General features: G+C 40.9%; 1 protein-coding gene across 2 annotated transcripts in view; it reads left to right on the top strand.

Annotated features, from left to right (window-relative positions):
- The first annotated feature begins 22287 nt into the window (after positions 1 to 22287).
- LOC115628559 (protein bunched, class 2/F/G isoform) overlaps positions 22288 to 27792 on the top strand; it is a 72419-nt gene continuing 66914 nt past the window's right edge. For both annotated transcript variants that reach the window (XM_030524720.1, XM_030524721.1), the window contains exon 1: positions 22288 to 26295. In XM_030524720.1, coding sequence (XP_030380580.1) covers positions 23336 to 26295 — 2960 coding nt within the window. In that variant the 5' untranslated portion in view covers positions 22288 to 23335. The remainder of the gene's footprint in view (positions 26296 to 27792) is intronic.

The following is a 27792-nucleotide window of genomic DNA, read 5'->3' as shown; positions in this document are numbered from 1 at the left end:
TCAAGTCTGTGCTAATTTCTACGCATTTTCCTTTGCCGTTTTCATTTAACGCTCGATCCTCGCCAGTCCTATGACTTTTTGATAAGCAGCCAAGTCAAGGGACGAATCAATGAGAGGTGAAAAGCCAAAATTAAGTTGATTTCGCGCGCTCTTAAAGGCATTTTTTCATAAAAGTAAAAGGAATGCTCCAAAATATTTAAGAGAGACCAAAGTTGTTAGTTTTTAATTTCCTGCACCGCTTCAGCTAAAGTATTTGTAGAAATGTATCTAAAATCGCATTTCATTTGTAAAAAGGTGTTGATTTAAGATGCATTCATGTACGTTTAGTACAATTCTAATAAAAGCACAAGTAGAAGAGATATGTCTTGATACCCAATGTTATATAAATGCTGTGCACTTTTATAGACGTGCGATCTATCTCTATTGTTATCGAACTGCTCTGTACATATATGAGACGTTCATAGCACCACTCGGTCCGTTGAAATTCTTTAAAACAGCTCGTTATTACCACAACATGTGACCGGCCACACCCACGCACGTGCCGCTGGCTATCCATTTTTTTTCTTTTGTATGCAACTTAATTTTGTGACCAATTCGTGTACCTGTGGAAATTGTTCAGTGAGGACATGTGTCCAATCAGTCTCGCGATGCAGCCAACCATACAAAACAAACCTACCAACCCCCCCTCCTAGAAGTCCGTTTTTGCAAAATGTAGCATTTTTATTTACGCAGCACATACATACTCGTATACACACATACACACAACCATACACTTAGAATAAAAGGCTTGGAAAAATCAAAAACCAATTTTCTCAAACCAGACTCTAGCTTACTAAAAGGAGTTACTGGATTTATGGAACTTGATTATTTAATGCCAAAAACCTGTTCAATATTTCAATACAAGTATGCTAAGAAAAATATGACAATACCTGAAACACATACCCCTTTAGAAACCCTTTTAACGTCTGGATGCGACTGGTACTTGCGCAGACCTAATTCTGGAGACCGTAGATCTCCACATTAACAGACGCCAATAGGTAAAAGGACCTTTTAAAAACGCACTGAAGATGACTGCCCAGGATCGTCCAACCGAATTAAGACGAAATAACGGGCCGAGATAACTAGGCTAAACAACTATTATCTCGTATGTTGTGGAAACAAAAGATATGTGGTATCTTGTTATGCAATTGTGAACAAATACCTGTAATCTAAAACTTAGTTAAGAGTGTTACCTTCTAACGATTCTAACGAAATTGCGAGAGGTCCGTTTTGTCTTAGTTTTAATTGAATGTTGGCGGGTTTTAATTAGACATACAAGTACAGGCAGACATCACTCAATATATAAAAATATAAAATATCACGAAGTGAAAAATAGAGTACGTCGCAACTACAACATATTCTTTTCTACCCCATAAATTGAACAAAGCTATCATTTAAAGTCGCTTCTGGTAGCAACACACAGATTCTGATTCTGTACTACATTTTTTTACTATCACTTAAAATGTACTTACGTACTATAGCTTATCCAATTTCTAACTGCATTATTCCAGTACGAGATTCGAACCAATTAACTCCCTCCTATAACCGAGTCTTACTGGAGTCACTTCGCTTTTTTCCCTGTGTACGATTTTATTTATCTTGTGTAAACAAGGGCCTTGCTGCATCTAAAAAGCAAAATAAACTGGCAAAAGTTCCATTTCAATGCTGATGAAGTTCTTATTTTTCTTTCATGTTTATCTAAGGTTCAAAATTTATACAATTCTAAATGGACAACCGAAATGTCATGCACACACTCATACTTGTATATATGTACTTGTATATATACTCGTAAGTATGTAAGTATGAAGGTTCGAAATTGTGTGCCCACGACGAAAAAATAGTTCGATTGTACTGTCCAGGCTTCCGTAATGGACAGTAGGCGAACCGTCAACCATTTCGTTATTTTGGTTATTTTGATATCCTCCACTGAAAAATGTAAGAGTATATTATTCTTGGTGTACACATTCGCCCATATGGAAGTAGCATTACAATGCGAATCCACATCCATCCGAATCGATGTCCGTCTATATCAATCACTAGTCCTCCCACAGTTTTGCGCAACCGTGCTGAAACCATATTTGAAACAGATAATATGAGAAGAAAATGATTTTTATACCCTTTACCTGAAAGGTACAGCAGCATATTAGGCAGAAAGAGGCACATACATACGTATAGACACAGTGCCGATGTAAAAGAATGCTATTGAAGTACTACATAACCAAATGTATGTCTCCACTAGGGTGTAAAATATTCTTAATTTTATCTTATTATTTTATTACATGTATTAATTTAAAATAACCTATTTAATTATAATAGAAATTATGATAAATACTTAAGAACACTTCCCCGGTTGGAGGAACCTGTTGTTTGCATTGCCCCTAGGCAGACTTTGGGCGTTCAAGTTGGGCGAGTAGGTTCGGAACAGAATTTCCCAAAGTAGCTGTGCAACTAGTGGAGTCCTTTAGCTCCTTCGATTTCGGGCGAATGTTAACCAGTACTTGACCTTTCTCTTTGTCGATCTCTTTGTTATTATTGCTAAATTATTATTAAATTAAATATTTAAATTTTGGGGTCCACTCGACTTTAGCATCCCATTCTCGTTTTTTGGTAAAGTCTTCGAAGTCCTCGAAATTTCAAAGCAAAGTTCCAAAATGAAGGAAAAATGTTTTGCAGCGAAAATGTGTGCTCATAGTTTCATTCGGAAAGAGTCAGTTTAGGAAGCAAAGGTTCTGGTCTTGTTCTATGAGACGGTCTTATCTACTACTATACATTTAATATTAGGTGGTGGAAGTAATATCCAACAATGTCATCATCATCTCTAACATCCCCACTAAATCAGAAAAGAAATACCGATCGTTATCCAAATATAATGTAAGATAATAAATCAAGTATATAATATACAATATTAAAATGAAACATATTTTTGTTAAACAATCGCAGTCAAATTAAATAATAACATGATCAATTTTGACGATTCCCTTTTATTTCATTTACATATATTGACTAGAATAACAATTGCTTGAACTGAACAGAGTATGCTACCGAAAGACTTAAAATTAACAGAGCTTTCTATGCATATGTCAAATACAAATGGGTAGATATCGAATATTACTTCGTGAATTTGTCTGACAAAGAGGTTGGCCTTTCATGGCCTAGAGTCCTTTTGTGTTTGTTTGTTTTAATTGAATCAATGCCTTAACCCCTTGCCGACACACAACCGCATATGTCCTCATATATCATCCGAGGTCTGAATGCATTCCGCACTGTTTCTGCGTGCCTGTCAGTGGCTAAATCATTCATAATTTCGCTGAAATTAATATGAAATCAATCAAGTATAATTTTCATTTTCACTTTGTTTTGCCGCATCATGCGTTGCTGCTGCCTCTGCTTCGACGTCAACGTGTTAATGAAGAAGTTACGCGTTCTCGCGCTGGCCCACGAAAGTTTAATCGTTAAATCAACTGAATTTATGAAGAGATCGTTGTCGTCATGCTCATCAGGCAAGCAGCCACAGCACCACAGTAGCTCGGCACCAACAACAGCAACAACAACAACAGCAGGAACAACAAAAACAAAAGGGATAACTCGGGAGGTAATTTGAGCGCACACAATAGCGCATTAACCCCTTATCGCCAGCCTCACCCACTAGCACACGCGGGCGAGCTGGAATCGTTGACATGGCCGCATTCATTAACTGCACAGCGTAATTAATCCAGAGCAGGCATCGTGCCCAAAACTACCCCCGCAGAAATTGCATGCTGTAAATTAGATTTTCGTCTGTCATGGCAACCCTGGTGGCGAGGTGGTGGTGGAGGTGGTGGTGGAGGTGGAGGTGGTGGAGTGCGAGGGGTTGCCACCGTAGCTGCAGTCGTTTGAATGCAAAACTGTTTTGGTCATTAACCTGTCTCGAGCACTTTGAAAACTTCTATATTTGCCAACAGAACTTGGGGTACAGCGAAATGCTTTCAGAAAACTTTCAACCCCATAGTTATATGGCCATAGCGTCAATGGCTTCCCATCGCTGATGGGGTCTTTCCGTTTGTCATGCTGCATAAATGCTGAGGACGCCATGATTACTGCCCTGCTCTGGACAGGGGCGGGGAAACTTCCTAATGAACTTTAAGCAGCAACACAAAGGGTGGTTGTTGGCGCTGCGTAAATTTGGTTTCGCATTACACAAAAGGGTTAAACAAGTGTTAAAGGCACGTAGTATGAAGTAAGCCATCAATCATATTTCTTGCCATGCCAAATCACTACTGCGGAACCGACTTTTCATACGCTTACACTTTGCTTTACCCAAGAAATCGCCATATTTTATAGTGAAAAATAAATATGCGCTTCTCCTTTTTCACCATTTGTTTATTTCAGATGACGGATGAAAAAGTTATCTGGAGATAACTGGAGATTTTTTGTGGCAGTATAGAAAAGATCAAGGAAACAGCAAGACTTAGAAAGTTGCTCTCGAGCCAACCATACAGACTCAACTGAGAACGGAAGTTGGTGCTGGGCAGAAACCAGCAGGGAGGTAGCGTTCGGACTTTTTAAGACTCACTTCCTAGACTGCACGGACGACACCGACTCGAACATGGATGACGGGACCACAAGCATCCAGACAGCGCTAGAAGGCCTATCTACAGACCTAGAGAGAAGAATGGGTAGGCCTTGGACTCATTTGAATTATGCAAGCCCGCCTGATTGGATGAAACTTTCCCAGCTATGCTAAGAACAGGAAGTAGCCCCAAGTCTATTCCTGCGCTTCCAGGCTTGTCTGACATAATAACCAAAGTAGGTAAGTGTAGTCACGTAGAACCGCTCTATTACAGACCAATAAGCCTCTTTTCATTCCTGCTCAAAACTGGAGAGAAACTGCTGGAAGCTCACGTAAGAGAAGGCTTAAGCCCGCCTAAGCAGCCTAACCAGCACCCTTATATTACAGAGAAATTGGTAGAGATGACCTGACATTAGCTCGAAGCAAGGACTATGCCATAGGAGCATTGCTGGGCATCAAATAACATGTCAGCGGATGCAGTACAGGAAAGTGCACTACAGGACATAGCACTAAGACTACAATATACTGTGCACAATCTGAACAAATGCTACAAAACGCAGAAGACCGCATAAGCATCTTCTTAAAATCCTAGCAGGCGTCTATCATCTGCTCAACAACTGTCCTGGTACGCAGGAAGGGGGCAGCTAGGTGGGGCGCCGAGAAAGCTGGTCAGCTATATGAAAAGAATGCAGCCTTATAACAGCTCTATTAATCTATAATAATCACAGTGGCCGACAGCTCATATATTTTGTCTGATGCATCTTGCACTCCCATGATATTTCTAATTTTCCATACCTCCCGAAATTTTGTGCTCAAACTCGACAGTTGCACAAGTAAATAGGCTATTTCGCTTATACGTTCTTATTTTTACATTTTTTATTGTATTATATATTTTAAAAGCATTAAGAATCGTCCTACAGAGCTCAAGAGTATGGAGTTGAGTTTTTTCACGGACGGAAGATTGATTTATTCTAAACAAGGTTCAGATATTGCCCACAAGAAGATGCAAATAAGGTACTAAGTGGACAGGAAAAGTGTCCTACGATGATTCGCATACAAAATTAGAACTCACACCTCTGTTTGCAGGGTTGCCAACTCTATTGAGTATTTACCTTGAGCCCTTGAACCTGAGAATTGCCTTAGGGTATCATTTGTTTACAATATCTTTGATATACGTACTATAATGTAATTATATGTCGTAAAGGGTTGTGTTCGAGATGACATAAAAACATATAATAAGTTCAATAATAAGGTTAGTCTGAGGACACATTTCGGCTAATGCTTCAGACGCCCCTGGCCCTTTGAACGCTGGACTACTTGTGGTAATGATTCCCCAAAAGCAGGCCCAGGCAGAAGATCCCGATCCCATATATCGCAATAAGAAAAAGCAAAGCCTTTTATAAACCCAACGAGACTAACAACGCTTTGCAAATGTCATAAATATCAATATGAGCGACATGGCGCTGCACAGTCGAGGTTTTTTATTCGCCCGGCTCGTTGGTTGAGAGGCAAAAGGTGGGGGGAAAGCAGCATTAAATTTTATTGATATAAATTTTATTTTAATGGCCGCATTTCGGCGCTAGCCAGCAGCTAGTAGGATAACATGAATGTCCTATTTAAAGGATTAACGCATTGAATTATGAGGGACAGTCGAAAAAAGACATTGCCGCTGCCAGCGCCCGACCAAGGGAATGGATGTGTTTCCTGCAACAAACATAAAATACGAGTATACTTGTATTGTGAATTTGCTTTTTAAGTTAATTTTATTTTATGTGCCCGCTACCAATTCGGCTCTACTACGCGCTCATTTTTTTAATGGTGATTTATACATAGGCGCAGATATCTATGGGCATTTGAACAGGGAGCTGTGTCGCTTTTTATGGCACTCACATGGACATCACAATTGACAAATGGCCCCAAACCGAGCCTTGTCCAACCATTAAATTGCACAGCTCCTCCTCATAGTCCGAAGAACGTGTTACATATTAATTGCACATTATTTATTGGACGCATTAGCGGCCATATCTGTGGACAATCGGGTCTGTTCGAATGCTTCATTGGCTGCCCCCATCACATCGATTTGATGCTAGATTGAAAGCACAAGCCGTCTCAATTTTAGAGCTCATTAAATTTCAAATGCTCCAAAGCCACTCAAGCATCGCCCATTCCATATATTAAGTACGACTCGTACTACATATCCGTCTATTCATCTAACAAATACATCAAAGATTCTCATGAGCCATTGCAACTATCTCAGCTACTGCCAGCTGACAAGGTGCAGGCAATGGAGCCCATTAAGGCAGACACAAAACTGGTAACCAGATTGCAATGTGTGGCTCAAAACTTATCAATAGTTCCAGATACATAAGGGATTTATGTACCTTTTCGGGACATAATATGGAGGGGAGAAAGGAACGAGAAGACACAATATAACTAACATATAACTATTCGGATAGTGCGGGCAAAATAGTGCTTTGTTTTTATACCCAAAGGGTAAAAGGCTATACTAGTTTTGTGCGAATGTATCTAACACACAGAAGGAGGCGTGGCAGACACAAAGTATATTTATTCTTGATCAGGGTGACAAGCCGAGTCGATATAGCCATGTCCGTCTGTCCATCCGTCCGTCTGTCCGTCCGTCCGTCCGTCTGTCTGTATGAGCGCTAGGATCTCAGGAAGTACAAGAGCTAGAATAACCAAACTTCGTATCGAGGTTCAAATTTCACAATTCCCACTAATTAATACATATACACTCACGAGTTCTACTTACCCTTAGTGTAAACGAAATTAGAGATAAAATGTAAGATTTTTAATCTTTTATACTCTTTACTAGAGTTGAGCACGGGCCGTGTTTTCGGTCTTGGCAATTCGTGCCACACATGTTCGTGTTTCGAAAAGGTACGACAAAACACGCACGAGCAACACTAAACAAGTAAAAAAGCTAAAGTCGGGTGTCCCGACTTTGAAATACTCTGTACATATGTTTACAATAATTATAGAAAATAAAAAAAATTAAGAAAATAAAAAAAAAAATTTGATCGATTTTACCTCTCTCGGTATTCGAACTCACGTAAAGGGTGTATAATTGCACATTTACATAGCAATTGCGTCTGTGTGAGTGTATGTATGCCTATGCGCATCTATTCGTGTCTGTGTAAGCATTTTCGCAGTCAACCAAACAGCAACATCAACAACAGCCGCGGGCAGCGCTTGAGCAGCGCTGCAGTAGCAAATATATTTATGGCTAGAACTTCTTGTTAAATCGGTCTATCATAGTGAAACTTGGCATACGGACACATAATAACTAACTGGGGGTATTTCCAAAATTTTAGTTCGAAATTCCAAGAATTACGGGAGTTACGAATTGCTGGGTAGAGGGGGGAGGGAGGGGAATTCCAAAATATACATTTAATCGATCAATTTTTTTTTTTTATTTTCTTAATTTTTTTATTTTCTATAATTATTGTAAACATATGTACAGAGTATTTCAAAGTCGGGACATCCGACTTTAGCTTTTTTACTTGTTTTTTTTTAATTTTCCCCCCCTTCCCCCGCTACAGAATTTCGTCAATAGCGTCCACATTTCAAATGCTACCTAAACCAAACTTTGCACACATAATTTATATATAATTGTCTACTGTTGTTCAAAATGTTATTCAATTCGGTCAATTCTAAGAAAAGTTATTAGCGAAACAAATTCTCGCCAGTACAACCCCCACAAACTGCAGCAACAAGTTCGCTCTTCTTCTTCCTCTTTTTGTTGCTGCTATGGGCGCATATAACTCAGTGACGGAAGTTTACCTGGGTACAGGGTATTACACTGTCGGGCTTGCTCGATTGTAGCGTTCTCTCTTGTTAATTTTTACATTTAATGGTTATAACTAAATAAAATAAATAAAAACTGTCGTCGTGCGTGCGCGTTCGTGTTTCTAAAAGTTCATTTCGTGGCTGTGTCGTGTCGGGCTCTGTACCCGTTGGGTAAAAAGTGTATATTAGGTTTGTAGAATACACGAGTATGTCACAGACCCTCAGTAAGTATGTATTCCTAAAGTGTAAAATGCTGGGTATGCTCTCAATATTGATCAAATATAGTATTTATTTTATTTTATTCTAATTTGAAACTATGAGTGTGTACCAAGCCTAGGTGTGGTCCCATTGTTGTTGTAAACTGCATTTCTTTGGAAACCTTTGGACTTCATGATACTCTTGCACCCAAGAACACGATGTCTTATCTCTCACTTGCCCGAAATCTATTAGGTCCAGATAGCAACCCCCAAAACACTGCAGATATCGTCAATCCATGCTCTGCCTATGCCTGTGCCAGAGCCAGAGCCATACACGTCGCTTGCATTTCTAAGTTTGCACATTAGTTTCCCTTTCTGCTGGAACACATACTCTACATATTTACAATTAATATTCAAGCAACCTCGTGCACAGAGCCAAAAGAGCCCGCCCTCAGCCTACATAGTGCTTTGGCTTCACGCCCGCCTTTTGATGGGGTGCGAATTCTGAGCGGGGTGCGAATTCTGAACTGGGTGCGCCCCCGTCCTCGTCCTCGACCTCGTCCTCGTCCTTGCTTATCCATATGAAACAATCCAATGTCCAGCGTTCGTCGCTTCACTGTGTGTCGTGTGTGTGCGTGAGTCCCAAGTCCGCATCCGCGTCCGAGTCCGAGTCTGAGTCCGAGTCGGGCTGGATATGGATGTGGGTGGGGGTGGGGGTGGGGGTGTTTGTAGCTGGCCTGTCTGTAGCCGCATTAAGTGTAGACATTATTCATTTTTGATGATGAATTTCCATGTCTCACATGTCGAGGGCTTTCCTTAACGCCTTGCCATATTCCTTCCCTATGATTGTGTGTGTTCAGTAATAAGTAATAAGTGCCGAGCCTGACGAAAAAAATAAGATACAACTAAGAGGGGGCACATGAAAAAACTTTTAGTTGTGTGACTGTTTGGCATACAAATGAGTTAAAGTTTCATTTTAGCCCAAGGAGTTGTTCTTTTGTCCTTTTGCTGAGCAGGACGAGGGTTGTGTTTTGGTCGATGCGAAGTGCGGTTGAACACGACTTCTTGGGGCGCTCACGCTGTCCAGCGATTTTCGTAAGACCATGATGGCTTCAGACTCGAAGCTAGGGCTGATCAGCATGTAGCTCTAGCTGTAGCTTTGACGGGTCAATCCATTGTTGGAACCACACCTAGCGCAATTATCTCTCCAGTAAACAGCAGTCCTGCATCCCACACCCTTCGAACAAATTGTCATCCAACCACACACGCACCGCTAGCAGTGTGTAAGCGTGAAAAACTCATAAAACACATTAAATCCAATCGAATAATCGAAATGTCACATTAGTTTCTAAAATATGGCCAACCAACACGTGAGCCACTCCATCCCCATCCCCATTCTCCTCCTCGTCCCCACAAACACACAAATGCGGCAAAAGACAAGCCTAAAACTCTTTTCAACAGCTTCTTCGACCGCTTCATTTTTCGGCATCTTACACTTTCCACTCCCGGCCCTTGTGAGTGGCCGGGCGAGTTCGTTTTCCAAGCGATTCGGCCCCCAACCTCACATATGCGGACTCTCTTTTTTATGCCAGTTGTCGTTGTCCTGTGGGTATAATTTTAATGGTCAAATCGCTGCTGGGGCTTGTTCCGCTATCCGCTATCCGTATGCAGCCAAATGGAAATTACTTTCTCTTTTTTATGCCATTTTCGGTTTCTATTGCTTCCCTGTCGGGCTCATTATTTTTCGGAATTGGCATTGAAAACGCATAAAAGTATACATTTCGCATTTACAAATTCCTATTAGATCCTCACGATTTATGTCCTGCCAGCAATTCAGAAGAGCTACTCAAATCGCTAAAACAATTTACTAAGCTTTGAAATACCCACATTCTTGTACAATGTACAGATGTGTGGATGTCCGTTCTATCTTGTATCTTGGTTTGCCGAACATTGTGGTCTTGGGATTTACTTAAAGCGAGATTTTATTGCGAAGGTTGGCGATAGGTTTTATGTTCCATTTTCAATAGTTAAGCATGCTCCGTCGGCTCAGATAAATAATATTTATACAGACTATATGTTATAATATCTGTATATATTTCATTTAAAATAGGTCATCCTGATTGTTCACCCAAACTGACAGAGCTAGGAAACTGAATTTTCAACAAAGTTTCCTTCAATGTCATATGTTCGTACATATGCCACTTAAAGGAAAATTCTATCCGCAAATGAGGTAAAATCGCGTCGAAATATTTTTGAAAACTTTAATATAAAAGACTGTTAATATAGGGATAGCGTTCAGACAAGCTTGCAACATTTGCAGAGCATCATAGATGACGAAATGCTAAACAGTAAATCATGTGAGGTTTCAAAATCGGCAAGTTGGGAATACTGCCTATAAAATGCCACACGGATCGACTAAGCAAACAAGCAGTGAGTGAAGCCTATTCCTATCTGGACCAAATCAGGGTAAGTGATTTCGTGTAATTTGGTCCTCAAGTGAGGTAAAATCGCGTTCAAAGTTTATATGACAACAACAAATTGAATTACTTTTTAGTTTTTGGATAACTGTCGCAAATTTTTCATATACTTACTAAAATGCTTAGCACATCTTGTGTCCACAATTATGAGTCCAAATAATTGACGGTCGTTGGTTTCTCTCTTCCCGCAATTACAGTCTTAAGCCTGTTTTCAATTTACTTTTGACTTATAAAAACTCTATCGGAATCAGAATTTCTAAAGTCGGTTGTGAAGAGGTGTTGCGACCCGCCGAGCAACAGAGGTGTTTAGATGCACTTCGCTCTTTAGCAAAGAGGAATGTAAGTCCGACCAGTATGCATTCGAATTGGTACCAGGGACACAAGTACCAAATGAAGGATGGTACTTGTGTCACCTGGGATGTTAGTATGTCAGTTGGAATTATGCATTCGAGTGCTGTGGAAGTAAACCCTTATTAAGGTACACGCAAAAAATAAATATGCAGAGATTCACACAATCTGTTGAGAATGTCGATGCTCGTTCACAAGTAAAAACCTTGAGTAGAGCTGACGTTTCCTTGAAGTTTCAACATTAGTTTCGACATTAGTTCGTCTTATTTCCTAGATGGCGATGATGTCTGCCTTACATTTTTTGAGGGCTTCTGCCAATTGGATGGAGACTCCTTCCCCATCGAGGGACCGGGCGATCCAGGTGCACATTCTCAAATCCTGATCTCTAATTCGTTTGCAGAAGTCGTCAACAATTTTGCCGTGGTGGTGCTTATACAAAATTTAAAATCCTAAGGGCACTATTAGTTCGTTACCGGATCTGGCTGAAATTGTCCAGAGCGGCGAAATCAATACATTTATTTAATCTTAGAAACTCCTTCTAGTTGCTAAGAGTATGCAAGCTGTGGCGTCAGCCTGTGAGGCTGGAGGCTGGAGGCTGGGGGCTGGGGGAGTGGGCTACCCAGCTCCTTAGTAAGCTGTGGGCGGAGCCTGGTGGTTGTGGAAAAGTGAACGCCTTTGTGTGCTTTTTGTTAAACCTAATTGGGCCCGTGTCGTGTTATTTTATATTTGACGAGCTACCCTCTTACAAATGCTATTTAAATTGTCGAAATCGGCTTTGACCTGCGTCCGCTGACCTGCGTGCGTTTGTAGGCCTGGGGTCCTTATTTAGTGTCCAGTTTCGAACAACTTTGTCCAGCGGCTTTATTTCGAGTTGTTTAGTTTTTAAGCCTTAAAGCTACTTAAATAAATAGACGGATGGATGCTTTTCCCCAACTCAATAGCTTCAATTTCTGCACCCTATGCTGTGTACAGGGTATTATTGCAGAAGGACTCTACGAATGTGTCAGAACGGTTTGAATCGTGTTGCATTTATAAACCACTATAGAATTCCTCTGTGATCTGTATTTTTGTATTGTTTGCTCAAAAAGGAGCACAAGTGGAGGGGGAAAATCGATAATATGCAAATATTCGCACACGCACACACACACGCGCCCAAAACAAACATGTGTGTGTGTGTGTGTGTGTATGTGTTCGTATAAAGGCGCTTTGTGGCGCTCGCTAACTTGCACACACGCATAAACTAAATAACTAAATACGCATTAGCATCCTGTCGGATTTTCCTTTATTATTGCCACCCCTCCGCCACGAATGTGTGCGCGCTCGTACGTGTATGGGACTGTGTCTGTATGTGTGTGAGTGTGGGTGTGAGTGTGTGTGTGAGTAAACGTTGGCCATGGCACAGTGGTATCCAAACGATGGAATAGCTTTCAAATGCAAATTCCCTTGCTACGGCAGGTTGCGATAACCCCCTGCGGATTAGTAACTCTACTACCCACTGATTACCTAGCGGGTGGATGCTACTTATACGTGTATGTGCTGGAAAGGGAGTCAGACCTTGACCTCTTCACTTTATTGGTTGCTAGTTGTCCACATTCCAAGATTCCTAAATAACTTAGATCTCGTTCGAGTTAGTTAATACTAAGTACGAGTATTTAAAAATGAAAGTCTCGAAGTCTCATTTGAAATATGAAATTAAAAGGGAATGAACGTGTAGTGAAAAAGTACACTTTAAGACTATTTTTGTCTTTTTCCCATTTGGAGGCACTTTTTGATTATCATGTATTCCTAACATACTCGTACCCTTTGACCATTAGGGACGAAACTGGTGAGAGCAGCTGAGCTTAAACTGAACAGTAAATTATGACTAAAGTAAATAAAAACAATAAATAATTCAAAGTAATCTATTGTGTAAAGAAATGTATCATTTAAGTCGGTTAGTTAGTTTGTTAGTGTTTTTAATCAAAACTCCTGGCAAAACAAGCGAGATTTGAAACCCAAAAGAGAGTTCTGTGGCACCGAGAATTGGTTTTGGGGCAAAACAGAGGCGGAAGAGGTTTCGGGGGCACCACTGATTAACACATATTCAGGACATTATGGAGTACAAGAATGTGATTGCGAATTCGAGCACAAAATTCTACGAATTACGATAATTATGGAATACCACTATTAGCCGGAATGCTGGTATATAAACTTGTCAGGCTTAGGGCTTAACAGAATAACAAGTTTACCAATGTTCTAGGTTTTAGATCTTACACTTTGCGAGATACTTGCGCTCATACAGATGGACAGACGGACGTGGCTATATCTGCGGAACAAATTTAGCAAACTACATTCATGTTTTGTGCACTTTTCTGCATTTAATATGTGTAGTATCATCTGGTAAATTCCAAATAGCCCTTTACGAATAAATCAATTTACTTTTTCATTGAGATGCAAATAGAGGAGGGAAATGGTAGAAGCACTGCCATTTTTGCTTACCTTCTAAGCAACATTTTCAAAGTTGACCCTAAGGTATTGTTTTTACTCGAATACCCTATATCTGCGCTATGAATCTGTTATCAGTATAGTCCGCGCACATATTTTTATCATTGAATCAGCAACTGGCCAACAACTGCTTTTCGCCGCACATGTAATTTCGAAATGCGTTTTTCCTAATACAAGGAAACATGTGCATGGTCGTATGTATATAGGTCGGTTATATCCCATACCTACACACTACATATATATGTTCCTTTTTGCTCTGTGTACAAGAAAATAAAACGAAGTCAGTAAACGATGCAGTTCCCATCCATGTTGCACGGCCACGAAGGAGTTTTCAACCAACATACCGTTACTTCAGGGGCTAACATTAAGTCCGGGTCGTAATCGTACAGAGGAGCCTTGAGGCATAGTCCCTGCTGAAATATTTGCATATTCGATGCAATACGGCACTACAACGCAGCTAAAAAATCGGCCACATTGAGAAATGAATGGATTCTGTGCCACGAAGGCTATCCAAGATGGTAAGAGGTATATAATATTTCAGTTTTTGATCGGTTTTTAATACTTCAAATTATTAAAAAATTGTTTATTTTATGGGTTTTCATTAGACAGACGAATTCTTAATATAAAAGGCCATACTATTTTTACAAAAAGTATCCGGAAATACGCCCTGAAATCGACTGGGCGTTTCGATAAGCACACATTTTTTTAAAGTTGGAAGCACTGTGAATGACTGTTTTAAATTTCACACCATTATCCTCGTTGCCTTCGAAAATAGATCCACAAAGAGGATCGATAAAATGTGGTGTATTTAATGATTTTAATTTCTAAAGCCAAAACGGTAAGATTGTTTCAGAAGACTTTCAATAAACAGGTTATGCCAACAGAGAGTGTCGAGAAAGCGTTGACAACTAACCACCTTCAAGACGACCAAAACATTAACTGATTAAAAAACGTTCAGCGAATTATAGAACCATTGCTTCAAAATCAACGATTGACATTGCAGATGATCTTGGCATATCTAATGGATCAGTTTACACCAACATACAAGAACTCTTGTGCCTCGTAGAAGTCAAATCTAGTTTGCAGCACTTCACTCCTTCTTCGTGGCGAATTCGCTTAAAACAAAACGCATTTCATTCCTCAACGAATTCGTCAGATTAAGTTTCTTGGGACTTCTGGCTATTTGATAAATGGAAATTACCAATTCATGGAGGCGGAGATTTAAGCTAAATCGAAGATCAGAACCGGAGGGTATAAACAAGTTCCGGAAATATTTTGTACACAAAGTAAATGAATCATCACTTTTTGTTTTGAAATACAACACCATAACAAAATAAATTATAAAGAGAATTCGAGAGTCGAGACACCCCTACAACAACAAAAAAAAAAAATTAGAAGAATTTTAATTGAAGAATTTTAACCTTCGGTAAAAGCGTATAAAAAGTGAAAGTCCAAAAATGTTCTTTTTTTTTTGAGTTAAATATTATTTAACGCATTCCACATAAAATTCATTTACAGGCCTAGGTCTGACCGGGCCATACAGGTTTGTTTAGATGCTCAGATGTTTCCATGTTGTGTCCCAGTGTGCGAGGACCGGCAGTGGCAACAAATTTCAACAGACGTATGCAGAGTGTGACTGAAAGCATTATTAATAGAGAACGGACATACAAACATACCCGTACATACATACAAGTATGTACGTACATGCATGCTATATCTGTATGTATGTATGTATGTATGATGGGCAGTCATTTACATACACACATTCAAGAGCACACACATAGGCTCACTCGGAGAAGGATATAAAAGCAATAAGGACATTCATCTTCATAATTATAAGCAGATGGGTGGGTCGGTTGTTGGTAGCTTGGCGACGTCAGGACAGAGCATGCAGGACGCGCGGAGAGAGGGGAAGAACAGTTTTGCATATGTAGTACGTCTGGAGAAGTCGGACTCGGCGGGAGTGCCGAGCTCTGTTGCCAACCGATGGTCAGGGAGGCTGGACCTCGGCCACCCTTATGGACGACGCGTCGTCAGAGCCGGCGTCGAGATGCATTCGAATGGAAATCGTTAGGAGAAAATGCGCAAGAAGTGAACGAAAATCAAGCATTTAATTCTTGTTTTATTTCTTCAGTAAGAAAGCGACACACTCGATTGGAGAGAAAAAGCATGGAGGGTGGGTGTTCTTTTTTTTTTGCTGATTGCTCTCCTTGGACGGGGGATGCACGGAGTCCTTTTTGGCAAAGTCTGTGCACTAATTACGCAGAAAACATGCCTGACCAGTCTGTCAGCGACCCCTTACCCGAAAAACCGCCGAGCTTGCTCAGTCTTTTTTGCATTTCCTTTTCGTCCTTCTATTCTCAGCTGCAATTTAAATGTAACGGCCACTTGTGTGGGTGGCGGCGCATTTCTAGTCGGACCGGTGGAACGGCGTCTGGATTAATTATAATCCGAAACACGTTCAAGCGCAGTCGATGGAAGGTCACTAAAGGGGGGTGTTGAGTTATTAAATTGATTTCCTTTTGGGTGTGAATGAATCATGAATCATATATTTAATCCACAATGTGGATTGTGTGGAGGGAATGTAGCTTTTGTTGTTGGATTGTGTCTACTTTTGTGTTTATCCAAGCTTCACACCAGATTGGCTAAAGCTACCGGCGTTGGTCTGGTAATGCTGTTGTCACGCACTCCAATAGGTGGCGCAATGTTCACTCTATTCTTCACACTGACACCAAACGTCGTTAGTCATCACTTGCACTTGGTGCTTTTGGTGTGTTATCGATAGTGTCGATGGTATCGATACGTAGTCTTACATCCCTATTAGCACGGAATAATTCAAGGTGAAAAAGAATTTTCGTTTGTTTTGTTTAATTGTTGTTGGCAAAACAACTTAGAATACTGCAGCAAGTAAATAGTAGTGATAATCATAAAATATATAGAAATTGCGCTTACATTTAAGGTTTTATAAAAACGGAGCAGCAACGAAGTCTCAAAAAATTTGTACATATGTGCGTGTGTCAATCGTTCGTCGGTCTCTGTATGTACGCGTGCGTCTGTGTGAGGTTGTGTGTGTGTAAATTGAATAAGAAAACGGGCACATAAAGCAAGCGAAAAAGCTCTGATGGAAAATTTATATGTATATACGCTGAAAAGTTAATTTGTTGCAAAAAAGAGCTGCAGAAATGTGACAAGTAGATAAATCGTGGTGGGTGGGGATACCGCTTTAGACACGGGAGTGTGCGTTCGTGCATAAGTGTGTGTGAGTGCCGCTACCACCGCATATCGTCCCGCCCGTTGAAAAGGCGTTTGGTGTGCGTTAAGCATTTAAATTGCTTATATATGTACATACGTATGTATATAAGTATGTATGTATGTATGTAGTTGTTGCAGAAACGAATCCACCGGACTGCGTCATAGAGTTGTGCAAAATGCTTAATACTTTTTATTGTTGCTTTTGTGGGCTGGTACTGGCTTCCTATGTTTGCTTTCAAACTGCTTAGCTTTTTTCGCATATATTTTTGGTATGCTTTGCGAAATTTTTTGCAAATCTGCCATGCACGAATTCGTTTATTTAAACGACTTCTCTCTTGCGGCTGTTGTCAGTCGCTACGGCTCTCGCTCGCTCGCACTCGTGCCGCTCTCTCTCTCACACACACTTGCTAAAGTGCGCGCTCTCGCTGCTAAGTGCTCGCTCTTTTTTACGTTGAGCCAACCAACTGTCAAAACTGGCATTTACCTTCCTTTTGTCCGATTAGCAAAACGCAACGATGTTCAATAATTTCAACAATTTCCCGTTTAGTTGACTACATAATTAAGTGAAGATGATAGCACAGAAAAAAGTTGCAACATAAATTACAATTTATGTAGATCAAGTGCCAAGTTGAAACATGTTTGTAAGTGTTGTTTTGCTTTGTGAGAATTACGCTTGAAAATTACGAAAATCGAGCACCAGAACTATCCGCTATCGATGGTTGTCGCCGCGCAGTTAGCGCCAGGCAACCGCACAGTGCAACAAATCGATGTGTGCTCAGCGCAATGGATATAGTTGACAAAAAAACCGTTCAAAAATGGAGATGCTTACTCAATAATTTAATAAATTATTCAATCGTAAAAGTGCAGACTGAAATGCAAGTGCTGTGTGCTTCTGTTTTGTGTGATTGTGTGTGTTTAAGTGCGCCGCCCATCCTTGCAGCTGTTGGGCTTGTAGCCGACTCGTTCTGTTTGGCTACTGTTGTTGTTGTTGTTTTTATTTCTGTTGCGTTTGTTGTATTCTTGCAACACCCTTTTTGTTCTTCAAATGATTGTAAAACACTCGCTGTTCTTGTTGTTTTTCTCACTTGTGCTGCACAACTGCTGGTTGTACTTTGTACCTTCTTCCAGCACATGTGTTTAATATATAGTATGCAGTATTTTTTCATTCTTAGGTCTGCAATTTGCACATAAATCGCACTGTCTGCTTACAGAAACAGCTGTCAAGCGTTTATTCATTATTTGTGTTAATAAATCAGCTGCTAATGTTAACATACATATATTGTTAACTCATTCAGTTGCATAGTTGTAAACATAAACTGTTTTAGCATATGACTGGAGAATAGGTTGGTACTTTTGTTAAGGCAAACAAACTATTTATTGCATCAACCGGGTAATTTCTTTTGACACATGGGCTTTGTTGGCTCAATCTCAGGCATGTTGTTCATAATCCCAGTTTTTCATAGTATCCATAATATCTGTGCTTCCATAATTTTGGAATCAGAATAGCAATGTAAAAACCGCCAGTGGTTTCCTATAACATATCGTATATATTTTTTCAGTCCTTAGACATTGGCTTCGTGCCGCGTGGTTTCAGCTGCCTCACTTTTGTTTAGTAATTCGATAGCTTGACAATCAGATCTCCTCCGTGCTTGTGATTATTAGTTTTTTAATTATTATAAAAAACGTACATATGTATGTATGTATGTAGATCGTACATAACTGCAAGCGTAGCCGATTGTCCCTACCGGCTTTTGTTTAGCTTTAGCTTTGTAGAATCTGCAAATGGGGCGACTTTGTGTCGCTATAGATATTCGGAAAACACTGTTTGTTTTCTTGCAGAGCAATGTGCCGCCTGTCACGTCTGTGACTCCCACGGCGGCACCGACAGCCCCGGCCCGGAACACAAGAATTTGTTGGCAACAACAAAAGTATAAATAAATGAAAATAAATCGGTATTATGAACGTATGTATGTACATACAAATATATGTGTATACATATGTATATATTAATTGCAACGTTCATGTCAAAAACTTTCAGGGCTTTCACTGTTTGTTGTTTTTATTCTTATTTGATAATTTTGCAGCACTGTTGCTCAATCGTTCTATCTGGCTGGCATGTCAGAGGCAAAGACCTACACAGGGGTTTTGGTATTCTTAATCACATAACTTTTTGTGCATGCCTGTTAATAGTAATATCAATGCTTGCGTGCTGCAGAGCTTGGGTGTTGCTGATAAAAGCATCTTCATTGTCGCTTCTGCTACTTCCTGCTATACATATACATATGTATGTGCATATGTACATGATATGTACATACAATTATACATATGTATGTATGTGCATACATATAGTATGTACAGTGAATGCTCACCCGCTTGCCGCTCATTGTGAGTCATTTTTATTGGCGACCATGGCACGTCTTCTCAACAGCGGCATCCAAACTTTTGCTGCTCATTTAATTAAATTGCAATAAATTCTTTGTCATGACCTCCTGGTACCCACTCACTCACACAGCCTCTTCGTTTCTTCATCTGTTTTGCATTTCACTCTATATGTGTTTCTGCATAATTGACCTTTTCCCTTTAAGTCCTTATCTCGCATTCGACTGCTGCTGCGCTCGCTCTTGCTATCATCATCAATATTGATTACCGGCAGCTGTCTTCTTCGTCTTGTTCGGATTTTTTGCGTGCTCCGGGAACAGGAGTCGAACCATCTCTCTCTCTCTCTCTGATTCTGGTTTCTGGTTCATTCTCGCTGCTGGCGCTCTCGGTTTGCCAATTCGCACTTTTCTCTGCGCGGTTTGTTTGTTTTAGTACACAGAGGCCACCCAATACCCGCCCACTTGTAGGCGCCCACGTTGTGGCGTAGGAAGGAGGCAGTCAGGCAGGCTGTCTGCTTATATGTTTTATTTGATCTCTTCCTCTACAACGGCATTATTTTTGTTGTTTTCGTTATAGAAAATTGTTTCAATTTGTCTTTCGCGCATTCTTTCGTTCTAGTCATTCGTCCATTCTCTCGCTCTGCCAGCCTCTCTCAATTCGTTGTAGTTGTTTTTGTTTTATTAAATTTTTTGCTTCATCGATTTAATGCTCTTGTCGTTGCAATTAGTTGCAGTTTCTTGTCTGCTTGTATTCTTGTTATTTATTCTCTTTATGGCGTGTGCCGTGCGACTCGATATTGAGGCAGGCTGGCAATTGTTGTATTGACTATCATCGTAAATAGTACCAATGCGCGTTGCAATCTATTACACCCATAATAAGCTTTATATGCATTATGTTCTTCCTACATTCATACATATGTTATATATTCAGATCCTTACTGAAGGACTGGAATGAGACACTTCCGTGTCGGGGGTCTATGTCCGACCCAAAGCCAATCGACGAACACGAATAATCACAGCAACAACATACTTAACAAAAACAACACCTGTTGGAGAAGGTCAACAAATTCGCAATCTTTGTGCCACCTTCAGAGTGCTCTGACCAAAGTTGACCTATAACAGATTTTTGTTTTATATGTATTTAAAAATACTCTAATACAGCCCAAGGTCTTGACTTTGCCTTCTGGCGACACGCGCCTGCCTCACACACTTCTGAGTATACGCATTTATCTATGTGTATGTATGAACATACATATGTACATACATACTTATGTGTGCGTACTTGTCTAAGCAGTTCACGCAATTTATGAATGATTTATAATAAAATGTATGCTATTAACAAAAACCTCGCTGTGTGAGTATGGCTGTGTCTTTATATATTATTGACTTATTGAGTTTAATTTTATTTTTCGTAAACTTAGTTTTTTATTTGACCGCCGCTCTCGGTTTCCCCAACTGCGCTTGTGTTTCCGTAATTTGCGAATTTACTCAAACGAAATTAATTGAATAACGCCAAATAATACAAAAACAGAGAGGCAGTCCGAACAAAAACAAACACATATACATACATACATACATTATAATATAAACTGTGTGCGCAAGATAAACACAGCGCATATGTAGATGCATATGTATGTACATACACTACGGCTTAAAGGAAACTGAAACTGCTTTTCAATAAGAACGAACAAGTTTAATGTACCACTTAACTAATTCAACAAACTTCGGTGCAGGCTTTTGAGCGTAGAGTTCGGCAGACAGATGGGATAGTACATATTAAAATCAATAAAAACACACAACAAAATAAAAGGCGAAATAAGAAAACAAAGCCATCAAACATACATACATACATTCCTAATACATAATAAGCAATCATGAACTACGCAGTTATGAAATCTACTAGCGTACAGGCGCGTACACATACATATAAACATATGTACATATATGTACAAAACAACAACAATTATAACAGAACATCTGCACAGAATTCATGCATATAAAGATAGATGACAAACGACGAAAAACTATGTTACTTAAAATATGTATGTATGTATGCGGGGGTCGCCCATTGATCAAGATCATTGATGCAGAAGGGTTTTGAATTGAGTTCATTTGAGATTGTACTTGGTATTCATTTATTGACATTATACCCTTGGCAGAAAAGTGTAAGGGTATATTGTTTTAACACCTATGTATGTGCATATGTATGTATAAGGAAGAATGAAGACCACGTGTTATACAGATATTTATTATCAGCATGAAGAGAATATTTCAGATAGTAATGTCCGTCTGTCTGTTTCATTCGCTACTTAAGGCGAAATAAGTATTTACAAAATACTAATGAAAGATTAGTAAGCACAGACCAAAAAGAGCATCGTTTTACTGCTGATACTTATAAAGCAATATACATAGGTATATGCATATGATCGCATTCAATAGTACGAAAATAGTATAAGAGCAACTTCTACTTGCAATATTTGTATGAACTAGTTAATTTAATAGTTAATTTTTTATACTAAACTACGCCTTCTGTGCCTTTACTTCACAGGAATTTCATCTTCTACAACGTACTACTTTACAAGTAACTGGCAGAGGGAATAATTCTACGATTAAAACCAAATCAACGCGAAACAATAAACAATTATTGTTAGATGGTGCAACAAGTTCTGTGAAAAGATAAATTTGTATTTTACTTTCAAGGAAAAGTTAAATTAAAATCATAATTTTCAAAACTACCAGCACCAGTAATATCAACAATATACATATTATTATTATTAAATTTTATTTATGTGTGTTCTTTAAAGTGGAATTTAATTCAATTAGTCGAATAATTTGCGACCTCACAACCAACCGTTGAAATGTTGAAAAAAGAGATATGAGCAAATTAAGTGGAAAGTGAGATCAACAACTACAACAATAATAAAAGTGGTGTGCTTTGTGTGGCTATATGATAGGGAAAATTAAAACGCCCGCTGACCAAAGTCAATCGTTAGATGGCGCTGCTTGTACAAATGCCTGTGGCTAGTGTTGTTGTTGTTTAAACGCGGAAAAACAAATTACTGTTGCAAAAAATCAGCAAAGGCAGCATCAACCACAAACAAGCTGAACAATAAATAAATTTAGATTTATTAGCATAATAAAATCAGCTCAACAACAGTGGCGGGCAGTAACAACAACAGCAAGTGTAACGCGAGTGCCTACGACGTTAGATGGTGTGGCAAGCAATTTTTCGCAGCCTGAAACGCACTACGAAATATCCGTTCTCACTCCGCTGTCACCGTCATCGCGGTCGCGTCGCTCCGTGTACGCGCGCCCGCGTTAATAGTTAGTTGCACCTGAAGCCACGTCGCTATGCATCGTCTCCGCGTTGCAGCTGCCGCTCGTTTTACCTTTGAAGTTGGCAAAATTGCTAAGGCAACAGGCAACAGCGTCGCACAGACAACTGCAACAAACAGCAACAACATGTCGATGTGGCAAGTTAATGTCACCATCGCCGCTATCGCCGACGGACGTGTGTGTTAGTGATAACCGAAGCGGTAACAGCAAACAGAACTAGTTAAATAAACTAAACCGGCAACAATAATATATATTTATTAATTTAATTAAAATAGTTACTTTAGCTAAATTTGACCATTCAACAAACCTACATACGCGTACGTCGATTGCGAATGGCATGAAATCGCAATCTAAATAAATTCTAGTTTTAATTTAAAGAACATTTTCTTTGCTGTACTCATAATCCAAGTATTGCCCGCAACACTGGATTATCTGCTGAAAACTTTGCGCACGCTGAAAAACCCGATTATGGCCGAGAATCAAACCGCCGCCAACGAAGATTCTGGTCAGCAACAGCAACAAAATCAACAACAAACACAACAAGTCACCAACAGCAGTCAGGCAGGCGGCTCATCTCCCAACTCGGTCGCATCATCCCCAGAAAACTCGCAGGAATCGCACAGCATTGCCACATCAGCCACAGCGCCCACACGTCGACAGTCACACACTCAGCAGCAGCAACAGCAACAAAACCATCCTCACCAACCACAGCGAAGCAGCATGTTTGATCGCCAGCTAAACGCCAAGTTCAAGCCAAGTGGTGCAGCGAGCGGTGCTACCACTGCCCCACCGCCACGTCGCAATTCCATTCAGACACCGTCACGGAGCGTGGTGAGCACAACGAACATCAAGAAGCCACCACTGACAAAGGTCAACTCACTAAGCAATAACAGCGGCATAGGCGCTCCGTCAATTACCAATCACCACCACCATACCTCGTCCCATCTGCACCACCATTCGAACTGCCAGAACGCCGCGGCTCTGGCCTCCATTCAGCGCACTACGAGCGAAAGCCTCCGTCTCAACGCATTGAGCAAGAACAGTGGTAATGGTGGTAATAGCTCTACGGAGACAACCAATCTAACAACCACAACAGCAAACGTTTCACGAGCTACCAGCAATAGTAGCATTGCCACAGTCGCTTCCTCCACGTCATCCGTGGCGCCAAAGTCAACGAGCAGTCAAGTTTCAAGCGGATCATCTGCGAGCGCCATCAGCACCACGCATAGTGCCGGCTCCGGAAAGGCTACTTCGCCTAACAACAATGGAAACGGTGGGCCGGCAGTAGTCCGGAATGTGGGGGGCGGCTCTGCGGCTCATCACCGCCACCACCATCATAACCAAACTCACCAGCATCATCACATCAGTCACAGTCAAGGCCACCAGACGCAACAGCAGGTGCAGCAGCACCATGGTGGTGGCGGTGGCGGTGGCAACAGAAAACCAAAGACCACATCTTCATTTCAAATCACGTCCGTGACGGTGGGCCATCCTAAATTAAACACCGCAGGCGACACTGGCGACGAGTCTGCCGATGATCTGGACGAATCTCACACGGACGATAACAGTCGCATAACGGATCTAGAAAATGAGACACCGTCCATGTCGGAGGACACGTTCTCCAAAGAGGAGGTATTTTTCGCCAACAATGCGCTTAGTACAACGGCGCCAGTCATACCGACTAGCTCCCAATACGGACTTGTTGTTGTGGATCCCATTGGTCCGTCCCTGGGTCAGACAATTCAGAATGTCCAGGTTAATGTGTCCGACAACATTATCAATGTTGTGAGCGCTGCGGTAACTCCCGGCGGCACTAAGAAAAAAGACGACATCAAGGAAACCCAGCACCGTAGTGAACGTTTTAAGGTTGTCAAAATTGAGTCGACGGAGCCGTTCAAACGAGGCCGGTGGATGTGCATGGACTATTTGGACCATTCAAGCGTTGGTAACGGTGGTGGGAATAATAACGAAAAGACTGCTTCTTCCGAGTCTGCGGTTGCATCCGCGGATGCTGACGCTGGCGTAGCGCCGCCAAAGACTACGCAGAGCATGATACTCACATCTAATGCTGCGGCAGCCATGCTCAAAAACTACATAGATGACGTGGCAAATAGCGACGCCAATTGGAACTACACAGAAGGCACTGGAACCACCCTGCAACAGCCTCAGCAGCCACAATTGAACGCTACACCCAGTGGCGTAATGACCGCGCCCGCCACTGTGGTTCACGGCATGCAACAGTTTGTGAATCCGGCCGCTAGCAACGAGCAGCAGCAGCTGTTTAGCGACAGCGTTAACGCCAACGCTTCACCAAACACTGGGCAAGACACAACCCCACATGGTCAAACGCTGCCCATAGATTATGCCACGGCTGCTGCGCAGCAGCTTCAGCAGTCGCTGCAGCAGCTCAAGCAACAGGAAGAGGCCATTGCAGCTGCGGCCAATGAGGAGGTCGTGGCTGGCGGTGCAGCTGGTACTAGCTATCAACAGCAACAATCTACACCACAGACTGCCACATTACCCAGTCGTATCCATTTTCATAATGGTGCCGATATTGCTGGCAATAACAACAACAACAATTTGCCAGCGGTGGCACCGGCAGCACCTGTGCCGACGCCAACAACAGCAACCACTACGAATGAGCAACAAATGTATGTAGAACAGCAGCAGCCAACATCGCCAACACCACAGACCCAGGCGCCAACCTTTGCTGCAGTGGTGGCTACCATCCCAACCGAGGGGCAGCAAGCGTCGCATCAGATGGCGGCCGAACAAACGCCAAAGCTGCAACAGCAGACATCGCAAATAGATGGGATTGTGCCATTCCAACAACAGACTTCAATCACTTCCACTAGCACGCAACAGCAGGGACAGACGGTGCCCTTGTTGGCACATATGAACAGCTATGAACCAGCGCAGTCGGGGGCATCAGCCACCGGTTCGGTGACAACAACAGCAGCAACAACCGCTCAGCAGCAATTGCTGCCACCGACCCAGCAATTGCAAAGTGCACCAGCCACAATTTCCGATGGCCAGACACTGGTTGCCGCCGTGCTGCAACATTCAACGATGGGTGGGGTATCCGATGTGAGTGTCGCGCCTGCTATCTCGGCCACAAGCCTAAGCAGCGTTCATGAAAACCAGCAGCAGCAACAACAAAATCCAAAAGCAAATCTACCGGGTGTTAGTGCCAATAATAGTAATGCTAACTTAACGAATGCACCAGCAACCAGCGGCGCAGCTGTTGCAGCAGCAGTAAATGCAGCATCAACCAACAATACGACTACTCCGCTATCTTTGAGCGATGAACAGCAACAATCGACTTCGACAGCAGCAACAAGTGCGACTGCAGCTCTAACATCTGCAAGTACACAGCAACAGATACAACAATTGCAGCAGCAACCAAATGCAGAATCGGAGACTGAAAGGTGAGTTCGTTATTACTACTATATGACCCATTTTTTACATTTGTTTCTCAAAATGCACACCAGCGTTCTCATCACAACTTCAACAGCATATTTGTTTTTATAGCCTGTACCCAAAGGGTGAAATCTATACTAATTTTGTGCGAATGTATGTAACACACAGAAGGAGGCGTGGCAGACCCTACAAAGTATATATATTCTTGATCAGGGTGACAAGCTGAGTCGATGTCAGCCATGTCCGTGCGTCCGTCTGTATGAGCGCAAGGATCTCAGAAGGTACAAGAGCTAGAATTACCAAACTTGGTATCCAGGTTCCCCTAAGCCCTAGGCAGGTCAATTTTATTTTTTTATTCTGATACACCCCCCACTCCGCCGCAATTCGTGTTTTTTTATAACTTCCGTATTTATTGGAATTTTGAATTCAGTTTTAGTAGTTATGTCCAGTGAGTGCTTATGTGTCCGTATGCCAAGTTTCATCATGATAGGTCAATTCTGAAGAAAGTTATAGCCATAAATAAAATCGCTGCCCATGCTCTGCTTGCAGCGCTGCCCGCATCTGTTGTTGTTGCTGCTTTGGTTCAACTGTATGCTGCATATGTACATACACGCATATAAATACACATAGACACGTGATGTAAATGTAAAACTGTACATAAACATGTCTTCTATGTATGTATTAAATACATTTTCTTAATTAATTTAATAAATTAATTCCATTTTTTTTAATAATTTAATTTTTTTTTAATATATTTTTTTTAATTTTTCTTTTTTGTGGAGAGTACATTTTACTGTCGGGCTTGCTCGACTGTAGCGTTATATCTTGTTTTAAAAGATATACTAGATGTCTTTTTCTCTTAATAAATATATTTAATGTTGCTTCTTGTTGTTGATTTGCCTCAAGGCCCGATCTTCACTCAGTGAGTTTTGTGAGACTCGAATGTGTTGATTACTTACCTGTCATTACATATCAATATTTCTATAAATTCTTCTTCAATAAAGACTTATATCGTTGTTTTAAAAAACCTATAATCGCATAATTCAAAAATATTCTTCTTCTGCTTTTTAACTATTGTCAGAGCGTTCGTAGACTCTCTTGCAAATGTTTAAAAAATAAATTATAGTTAAAGTCAATTGGCGGAAATGCAGCCTCCCATTAGGCGACAAGCCGTACAGCCATGGCCTTAAGGTCGATTCAATTGAGCTCTGAAAAGCAAAATAAATTTGACACTAGCTCATGCCATTTAATAATGGAATCGAGAATTCGATGATCTACATTCCTCAAAAAAATTATTCGAGTAGGTCTGAATTGATACAACGACGACATAGTGCTGCTTTGAGTTATTATACTATCGAGTGAATCTAAAAACTCCTGAAGAATATCCACCCTAAGTGTATCTACGCAGTACTAGTCCGAATGTTGTACAGCTATTGCCCTAAACCTGTGAATTGTTTGCGCAGATTAAATGTCGTGGTAGACCAGATCAGACCACAATATACATA

The sequence above is a fragment of the Scaptodrosophila lebanonensis genome, unplaced genomic scaffold (assembly GCF_003285725.1).
Source record: "Scaptodrosophila lebanonensis strain 11010-0011.00,11010-0021.00 unplaced genomic scaffold, SlebRS2 tig00000118-arrow-arrow-pilon, whole genome shotgun sequence".
Lineage (NCBI taxonomy): Eukaryota > Metazoa > Arthropoda > Insecta > Diptera > Drosophilidae > Scaptodrosophila > Scaptodrosophila lebanonensis.
Note: the sequence above shows the minus strand (reverse complement) of the source record. Positions and strands in the feature narration are given on the sequence as shown.